The 9224-nt window shown below is 54.7% G+C and overlaps 3 protein-coding genes across 7 annotated transcripts in view; 2 read left to right on the forward strand and 1 right to left on the reverse strand.

Annotated features, from left to right (window-relative positions):
- The window catches only part of MPV17 (mitochondrial inner membrane protein MPV17), a 14471-nt gene extending 11050 nt beyond the window's left edge, over positions 1-3421 (forward strand). For 3 of the 5 annotated variants that reach the window (XM_045294164.1, XM_004710132.2, XM_045294161.1), the window contains 6 exons: positions 463-578; positions 806-898; positions 1012-1107; positions 1310-1342; positions 1594-1646; positions 2708-3421. In XM_045294164.1, the coding sequence (XP_045150099.1) occupies positions 463-578; positions 806-898; positions 1012-1107; positions 1310-1342; positions 1594-1646; positions 2708-2777 (461 nt within the window). In that variant the 3' untranslated portion in view covers positions 2778-3421. The remainder of the gene's footprint in view (positions 1-462; positions 579-805; positions 899-1011; positions 1108-1309; positions 1343-1593; positions 1647-2707) is intronic. The other 2 variants (XM_045294162.1, XM_045294163.1) reach the window with 2 other exon arrangements.
- An 87-nt stretch (positions 3422-3508) lies between these two features.
- Positions 3509-4758, forward strand: UCN (urocortin). The gene is made up of 2 exons (XM_004710133.2): positions 3509-4012; positions 4234-4758. The coding sequence occupies exon 2, from the start codon at positions 4247-4249 to the stop codon at positions 4601-4603; it is 357 nt and encodes a 118-aa protein (XP_004710190.1). The 5' UTR covers positions 3509-4012; positions 4234-4246; the 3' UTR covers positions 4604-4758.
- A 340-nt stretch (positions 4759-5098) lies between these two features.
- The window catches only part of TRIM54 (tripartite motif containing 54), a 24851-nt gene continuing 20725 nt past the window's right edge, over positions 5099-9224 (reverse strand). The window contains exons 4-9 of the mRNA XM_004710224.2: positions 8252-8347; positions 6121-6354; positions 5918-5940; positions 5694-5818; positions 5522-5614; positions 5099-5244 (exon numbers count right to left, since the gene is read on the reverse strand). Of these exons, the coding sequence (XP_004710281.2) occupies positions 5234-5244; positions 5522-5614; positions 5694-5818; positions 5918-5940; positions 6121-6354; positions 8252-8347 (582 nt within the window). The 3' untranslated portion in view covers positions 5099-5233. The remainder of the gene's footprint in view (positions 5245-5521; positions 5615-5693; positions 5819-5917; positions 5941-6120; positions 6355-8251; positions 8348-9224) is intronic.

Genomic DNA, 9224 nt, shown 5'->3' on the forward strand with positions numbered 1-9224 from the left:
GAAGCCTTATAAACGTGTGTTTGTTGGAAACCATCAGGCTAAGACACCCGAGGAGGGACTTCCCACAGTGGTTTCTGCGTGTGGGTGTCTGGCTCGGGCTGCTTGTAGTGTGACTGCTGTGCCCACACCTGTACATAAGGTTTGGATGAAACCATCCAGAAGGCCCTTCCTAATTATGAACGTCGACCTTGGCTTCTCTTTCCGACTCCTTTTGCTTGCAGAGCCCACAGGAGGTGCCTGGGCCCCTCCCCTCCCCTTAGCCCTTGGAGCAGCAGGAAAGGACTGACCATTTGCCCCCAGAATTCAGCCCTGGGGGCTCAGAATGCAGATCACAAGACCCTCAGGGAGCCAGCAGACTGGCTTCCTTCCTGGCCTGGCCTGGCCCAGCCACCCGGAGGAAACTGGTAGGAAACACTTCCATCCTCAGGAGATGGGTCCTGACAACCTGTGTGCCTTGCACAGGGTCCCTGATGGGCTTGGGTGATGCCATCTCACAGCAGCTGGTGGAGAGGCGGGGTCTGCGGGAACACCAGACCCGCCGGACCTTGACCATGGTGTCTCTGGGCTGTGGCTTTGTGGTAAGTTCTGGCCGCAACAGGGCTGGACAGTGGCCTTGGTTGTCTCTTTCCCTACTGTGCCACCTTTCTTCCTCTTTGTCCGGGGGCTCTGCCTCCCCTGGGACCTGGTTTCTAACCTGTGTGTGTTGGGTGGGGGCGGGGGGTGTAGGGATCTGGGTGACTTCAAAGTTCGGGCAGTCTCCTTACCGTCTCCGCACCCCCCACCCCGCCCTGGGGCTTGCTTTCAGGCCCCTGTCGTGGGAGGCTGGTACAAGGTTTTGGATCGACTCCTCCCGGGTACCACCAAGGTGGACGCACTGAAGAAGATGCTTCTGGACCAGGCGAGCAGAAGGCAGAGGGAGCCGAGAAGGGCGAGCGGTGCTGGGGGAAGGGAGGGAGGCGGAGAGCTTTGTTTGAGGCCCACACTCACAGAGCTTTACTTTGTCTCCCCTAGGGGGGCTTTGCCCCATGCTTTCTAGGCTGTTTCCTCCCACTGGTAGGGACACTCAATGGGCTCTCCACCCGGGACAACTGGGCTAAGCTGCAGCGGGTGAGCTGGGCAGGTGTGGGGAAGGCTGCCAGGGCGGCAGTGTCAGAGGCAGGAGGCTAGTGGAATGGGATGCGAAGGGTGGAAGTGCAGGGAGGAGGGAGGGTGGGGCGCGGGTTACTATTGGGCTTACTGCCTGATATTGACTGGGAGGTGGGAGCTGCTTGGAGGTGGAAGGGTTCATCTGTTCTCTCTGTCTTCTCAGGATTACTCTGATGCCCTCATCACCAACTACTACGTAAGAGCCTTTGCCTCCACAGCCTGCATTCCGGCTTCCCTGTGTCCCCATCTATTGGTTCAGAGATTGGGGTGCTTTTGACCTAGGGAATCCCTCCGTCTGGAGTCCTCTCTCATGCCCAGGGCAGACACTGCTCAGGGACGCTCTCACCCAGTGGTTCACCATTTCCTCGTGTGTGGAAAGTGGGGGTGAGGTTATGTAAGACAACGAGTCTGGGGGTCAAACCTTTCTTTACCTTCTCTCTCTTGCAGCTCTGGCCTGCTGTACAGTTAGCCAACTTCTACCTGGTCCCCCTTCATTACAGGTAGGACAAATCTTTCCCTACCCTTCAAGAAGATTCATATGATGGACAATTGAGAATTGTTCCATCTCTACCTGAGCTGTTTCACACCCCACACACCCAGCCCGGAACACACTGCCCTGATCAGAGCCTCGGGGAGGCTCCTGGTGCCACCGCCCCCGTGTCCTTCTCACCTGAGCTCTCCACCTTTAATGGCACAGTGTCAGGGACAGCACCTGGGCTGCTGCAGCCTAGGCTAGAAAGGCAGACCCCAAAGCCAAGTGGGCACTTGGTCAGGTTCCTCCACTGCAAAGTATAATTCAATAAGAAAACTAGTTTCCATATACTTTCCTCCTCCCCCCCACCCCCACCCCAAGAATAGAACTACAAGTGAGTAGTTAGAATTGTTGGAGTTGAGGGGGCTTTTGGAACAGGAAAAAAGAGGAAGCGATTCAGAGGGGATAAGGAACCCTGGTGGCATAGTGGTTACAAGTGGGGCTTCTACATGCAGGGTCAGCAGTTCAAATCCACAAGCAGGAGAAAGATAAGGCTTTCTACTCTCGTAAAGAGTTACATTCTTATAAAGTACACAAGGACCATTCTCCCTGTCCTCTAGGATCACTATGAGTGTTTGTTTGTTTGTTTGTTTATTCAGAGAGGCCATTGTCCACATTTACATGAGTAGCCTAACCAAACAGAAGACAGGTTTATGAACCAAATCTTAAGCATGGCAACACCGTCCGAAACTAGAGTAAGGGCAAGGGAAGCTCTTTCTGTGGCTGGTAGCTCCTTTCTGGAGAATGAAATCTCAGCTGGTCGGAGACAGACATACCCATGCATTTAGAAGGACCCTGCACAGATAGGAATCACAGCCCCAGCAGTAGACTTGCTGACGGTGTTGCCCCCTGGAGGCTGTTGTCAGGCAGGCAGGACCAAGTTCTGAGCTGGTGATTCTCTGCTCTGACCACACAGTCTCGCTTTGAGATGCCGAAGGAAAGAAATGGACACGCAGGGAGGTCCATCTCCATACCCCTTGCTTCTTCCTCTTTCTTTCCTTACTCCACGAAGCCATTCCTGTTCCTTAGGTTGGCTGTTGTCCAGTGTGTGGCTGTCATCTGGAACTCCTACCTGTCCTGGAAGGCACATCAGCTCTAAGCCAGCCTTGAGCCATCGTTTCTGCCTGATGATGCAGTGTGGCCCTGCCGTGGGTCAGACTGCCTCCAAGACAGCTTCCTGGAGTTGGGCTGCTGGTCAGAACTCAGTGGGGTTAGGACTGCGAAATGGCCCATTCCACTTTAAAACATGAACGGACTCCTTTGGGAATCACAGAAACCTTGAGACGAGCCTTATATGCCCACCACAGAATAGCCACTCCAGAAGCATTTAACTCTCTTGACCTGGTCACCTCTACACCCACATCTTAGCAAATGCCATGCCTCCCCACTTTGCCTACCCAGCCCTAGTGTAGCTCTTTGGGGACCTCTCCAGCCCTGTTAAGGTTACCATGTCTGCACCCTGGGTCCTACAGAGTCGATGAGTGAAGCTAGTCAGGAAACTGGCAGGGGAGCCAGAATTTCTGGAGCTGAAAGAAGCCAGCCATCACCAAGTCCAGTCTTTTTCAAATGTGGACACTGGGACTCCCACGGACCTGTCACATCAGGAGCTGCTCTAGTGGCAAAGGAGGGATTTGAATGGAAGTTTCCTTACTGGCTTCTCCCTAGAGCGCTCATCTGGAAGGTCAGATGTATCTGACACTGCTGTTTGGGTTCCCACGAATAAAATGAAACCTGGCGCTGTTACCACTTTGGACAAACTCAAAATCAGGTGGGCTGGGTGGGGTGCCCTCTCCCCCCAATTGTGTGCATTTTAGTTTGTTTCCTGAGACCCTCCACCATGGTGCCTTAGGCAAAGCTGCCCGGAATTTCGATTCTGGTACTGGAAGAAAGATCAAGAATCTTGCAGACTGGTGCCCCAGCTCCCTCTGGCTGGTCCCACAGCAGTTGCTGAGTGTCAGCATACTATTGTCGCCTTTGTGAAACATCTGGGAGTAGGGACAGCTTGAGCCGGAGCCACACTGGACACTACTGCCAGTGCTTCAGGTTCCTGCTAGAGGAGAGAGGACGAGTCAGCACAGCCCTGTCAAGGGCTAGAGCAGCCAGACCTCCAGTTTGGGGTCGGACCCAGTCGCTGCCGAGACTGTTCAAGCTGCGGCTGTCATTTCTACAATCAGTGCATGTTCTTCACTGACGTCAGTCAGAGCTGTCCTGGCACTATAAAAGGCTGGCGGCGGTCCGGGGACAGACCCCGTTCTCCCAAGGTGCTCAGACCACGCCCCGAGGGACAGAGGCTGGAGCTTCGGCTTGCATTGTGCAAACGCGCGGCAGCAACCTGTGAGTGGCTGGCTCCGCACCCGACTGCGCTCAGCTCAGCTCATCCACCACCGGGAGGGAGGGAGGGTGGGACAGGCCGGGGCTGTGGAGAGGGCTGGAGGGGAGGTGGTAGGCCCTGGGCAGCAGCCCGAGGGGCCTAGCGGGGCCCCCCGCCCACTGGGGTGTGGAAGGCGAATGGAGCCCTCAGCGGCGGCCACCCTGAGCTGCCCCTGTGTGTCCAGGGCCAGCGGCACCATGAGGCTGGCGGGACGCGTGGCGCTGCTGGTGGCGTTGCTGCTCCTGGCACGGCTGCAGCCCGGCTGGAGCCGGGAGGCGGCCGGGGTCCGGGAAGCAAGTCTGCACTGGAGCCCGGGCCAGAGCGGCGAGGCGGGCGCGCTGCTCTTGCTGCTGGCGGAGCGCTTCCCGAGGAGCCCCGGGCCAGGCAGATGGGGACCTCGGACCACAGAAGAGCGGCCCCGAAGGGACGACCCCCCGCTGTCCATTGACCTCACCTTTCACCTGCTGCGGACCCTGCTGGAGCTGGCGCGGACTCAGAGTCAGCGGGAGCGCGCCGAGCAGAACCGCATCCTATTCGACTCGGTGGGCAAGTGACCGTTCGATCCGGGTCTCGAGAACCTTGACCTTCCTCGCCCCCAGGGCGGAGAGGTGTGCCACTTGAACTGACCGGGTCCCGCGCGGGGATCGAGTGGCCCCGGGATACCTGGGTCACTCTGCGTTACTGTTTTTTAATAAAGACCCTAAAGAGCCTTTGGGTTCTGTCATGCGGGGCACGGGTAACCACGGCAGGGTGGGAACTGGGCACTGTGGGGCCTCCCACCCCAGCGGGAGGGAACGAGATGCTGAAGGCGGGCTTTTAGCCAGGTTCCCGTGGCCCCTTTGTCCCCAATCCTTCCAGGCAGTCAGAATCCCCAGCAACAGTGCACCACCTGGACCCTCACCCAGGCTCTGGGCCCCCAAGTCCGCGCTTGCCCTCAAAGAATGCCCCGTAAGGGTTTATGCCTCTAGGGCCCCCAAGGATCCCAGGTTCGGAGAAGGATAAGCGGGAAGGCGGTCGCGTAGAGCGGGCAGTGAATGAAGACGCAGTGCTGGGAGGTGGAAGTCCTTTACTGAACCCCCCTTTCTGGGCGGGGTACCAAGCTGTGTGGCGCGGTGGTCTCTGCAAAACTCCTCGGCGGCCAACCCAGCGAGTCCCAGGCCGGGCGTACGGGCTCCTCGGGTGGGTCAGTGCAGGCCTTGGCAGGGAAAAGCAGCCCGGTGGGAGGTGGTCCAGAGGCACCGGGCAACCGAGCCCCAGAGCACCCCCTCCCCGGCCACGCGGTTATCCAGCGTGGTATCCCAAAGCCCCAAAGGAGGGCGAGTGGGGTAAGCTGCACTTTTGCGTGCGTGCTGGAGGCACCCCATTCCGGTTTGGGGATGGGCGGCACTCGAGAAGAGGGGGTGCCGCGGGGCGCGTGCCTGCAGGAGGGAGCGTCCCCAGGCCCCGCCGCCGTGCCCCTCGGCCACACTCACCGTCTGCCGCGTCCGTCCGCTCTTCCTCGGGCGCCGGGCCGCCGCCGTCCCTGTCCAACAACACCTCGTCGTCCTCGTCCTCTCCCGAAGCGCCTGCGCCGAGGGAGAACCCGCCGCTAGAGACGGGGTCCCCGCGCGGCGCGCCCCCTGCCCCGCCGCCCCGCCGGCTCACCGGGCCGGAAGTCGATGGTCCTCAGCATCTCGGCCACGTGCTCCACGCTCACGGAAAACTGCTCCATGCTCTCGTAGCCCGGCTCCGGCCGGCCGGCCAGCTCCACCTTCGACATCGTCCCCACCCTGCGGCGGCGCGGGGACTCGGCGTGATGCACCCTGCCCGTGGGCGCCCCCGCCCCACTTCCAGTCCCCTTGCTTCCCCTCCCCGCGCCGCCTACTCACTTATTGATCAGCTCCTTGGCCTGCTGCAGGGGAGAGAGGGAGGGGTAGAAGGGTGAGTCCCGCACTCACTTGCGGGCTAGGGGTGGGGGATCCCCACTACTGGCTCTTGGGGGCGGGGGCGGCTTGCCCACGGTCCTGGGGCAGGTCGGGGGTGAGAAACAAGACCAGAGCCTTGGTCTCCAGGTGCCCGCCCCAGGGCCCACCTGGAGGTAGAGCGCCATCTGCGGCTCCTCCATGGACTGGATGGCCGACTCCACCAGCTTGGAGGACACCTCCAGGTGGTCTCCGTACTGGCGGATGAGGCCGCGCACGCGCTGCAGCTTCTCCTCCTGCTCCCGGGCCAGCGCCTGCAGCAACTCGCCCTTGCGCTCCTCCAGAACGGCACACAGGGTCTCAAACCTCTGGTTTAGCAACTGCTTCTGCCGCCGACTGTTGTCCTGGATCATGGAGAGCAAGGGGTAAGGGAGATGTGGTTGAGAGCCCACAGAAGGTGGGGGACCCTTCCTTGACTGTCCAGCTCCCCACTTAGTGGAAGTCACAGAGAAGAGATCATACCACATCAGTGGTAGAGCCCGGACTCCAACCAGGGGTTGCTGGTTTCCAGTCATAACAATATCGAAAAACAATTTTTTAAACCTTTCTTTCGAATTCATCTCAACCTTACGGAAAAGTTTGAAGACCTCCCATATGAACTTTACTCAGATTAGCCAGTTGTTTACGGTTTACCACATCTGCAGCCTTCATAAGGTTCATGGGGGGACGGGGGGAGTTCGTGGAAAATTCCACCATCTCTTAACTTCATTTTTGTTTGGAACGGTCCGGACCACCGGGCAGCCCCCACCTTATCTCTGGCTCCTCAGGAAGATGAAACTTCAAAGCCGCCATTCCCAGCCTCTCGGGAGGATGGATGGCCTATTGAACTATGCAACTCCTGTCCCAACACTCCAAAGAGCTTATCTCTCCAGCCGGGGTTTGTAGAGCCCCTTTCCCAGAACTCCAGAGAGCAGGTTTGCAAACAAGATGACTTCCCATGGGTCGCATCCTGACTCAAGGCCTTGCAGCTGCAAGCCATAAAAATCTCCCTTCCTTCTGTCAACGTATACTTCCTCAGCTCCAGCCCTATAAATCTCCCACCGCCTCACCGACAAACTGCGACTTCCCTGAGCTAACTCGTTGGGTTGGGTTGTGGAGCTCCTCTGTCCCGGAGTTTTCCCTCTCCTTAATAAAGCCTCTCTATACTTCTCATTCCTGATTGAGCTTTATCTCCTTCTGTGCCTCCGGCTCCAACCTCTCCATTTTCCCATGACAAGCCGACTTATTTGTGTAGCTTTTTCCTGAACCATTTGAGAGTAAGTTCTAGATATTATGTTCTTTGTTCCTAAATACTTAATTATTTCCTAAGAACAAAGACATTTTCCTATGTAAGCACAGTACAGCCAACAAGCATGTTCAGGAAGTTTACCGTAGATTTACCACTACTATCTGAGTCATTGTTCCAACTTTTTTTTTCTTCTAGTCTTCAATATTTCTTCTGGTGATTTGTAAGGGTATGTTGCTAATTGTTGGAGACTCTGACTAGGGTGTTCATTTTGGTTCTTTTTTGACATGTGCATTTATCACTGTACAGTATCCTCTGAGCACTGCTTTTGCTGTGTCCCTAAGGTTTTCGTAAGTTGTGTTTTCATTCTCGTTTGATTCAGAGAGCTTTCTTATTTCATTTAAAATTTTTTTCATTTATTACCCAGCAGTTTCTCAACAGGGTGTTATTCAATTTCCATTTTTGGTTTTTTCCTTGATCTTCCTATTGTGTATTTCTAATTTTATAGCACTGTGATCTGAAAGTATACCTCATAGTATTTTGATGTGTTAAAATGTATTGAGGTTTGCTTTGTGGCCTAACATATTCTGGAGAATTCTACGTGTGCTGGAAAATAATGTTCATTATGTTGGGTGGAGTAGCGGTATGGCCATGAGATCAAGTTAGTTGATTGCAACACTCTTTTAACAAGTAGCTTCGCTAAGCATTCTCATGAATAACCAATGAGGAAGATAAAACAGCGATATCACTCTTTTATATAGCAAAAACCCACAACACAAAATCAAAGAAAAGTTTAGTAACTATACTAAAGTCATAGTGTTAGCGAGTTGGAATTCAAATCTAGACGCGGGGGCTAAGGACATCCCTTTACCTGTGCGGTGGTACATTTCGAAGGACCCAGGAACTCTCTAGCCAGTGGGGGTTAGATAAGGGTAGGGAAGCACAGTTCTCTTGGGAGCTCTGGGTTTCCAGGTCAACCAGTGGCCACACCCTCCCCCTTCAGGGCAGATGCTCACCTCTATGGTCTGGCACACCTCCTCCATCTGTGTGATCACTGCTTGCACACGGTCGTTGCCTGCCACCAACATTGCGATGCCATCGCTGAGCTCACTCTGCCACACACAGGCCAACACTTAGGGCTGGAGGGCCTGGCCTAGAGCTGTAACCCGCCAGCCCGAGTCAAGGCCACCCAGGAGAGGACTCCCACCCTCCACCACTCCATCAGATTCTCTTCAGGGCAGCTGAATTACTCAGATCTACGGGACATGGAGCAAGAGCCCTAGTGGCGTAGTGATTACCCATTGGGCTGCAATCTACAAGTTCGGCAGTTCAAAACCACCAGCCACTCCTCAACAGGAAGATGGGGGTTACAATGGCAGAAACTCCAAAGGGGGCAGTTCACCCTGTCCTATAGGGTTACTTTGAGTCAACATTGACTCATGGTGGGAAGTAAGCGCGGACATGGAAGCACCGAAGAAGTGTGGAAGCACTTCCTAAGAATTCTAGAAGGAGATGGAGAGAAAAAGCTCTCTCTTACCGAATGAGGAAGAAACAAGTCTCCAAACATCTACTATAAGCCAAACACAGCTATGTTTTTTATCTATACATTGGTGTCTTTGATCAATTCTTTCAATCAATGTATGCCTCCTATCAATTTTTAGAGAGTTTATAGATTTCATAAAATGTCTTAGTGAGTCTCTGAATTCCAGTATCTCTTCTCTACCTCCTTAATTCTCTCTTTCTGAAACTTCAATTAGACATATGTTAGACCTTCTCATTTTTAACTTTCTCATCTTGCAGTGTTGTATTCTGGGTAATTTTTTCAGCCCTCTGTTCCTGCTCATTAATTTTGTAATTTTAGTCCTCCTTTGAGTGTTTAATTTCAACAATTATGTTTGCACTTCTAAAGCTCTGTTTAGTTCTTTGTCAAATTGGCACCATCAATTTCGAGTCATTTTTGCTTGTGTGCATATTTTTTTAATTTCTTTT

The sequence above is a fragment of the Echinops telfairi genome, unplaced genomic scaffold, assembly GCF_000313985.2.
Source record: "Echinops telfairi isolate 266 unplaced genomic scaffold, ASM31398v2 ScPeMD7_2573;HRSCAF=3158, whole genome shotgun sequence".
Lineage (NCBI taxonomy): Eukaryota > Metazoa > Chordata > Mammalia > Afrosoricida > Tenrecidae > Echinops > Echinops telfairi.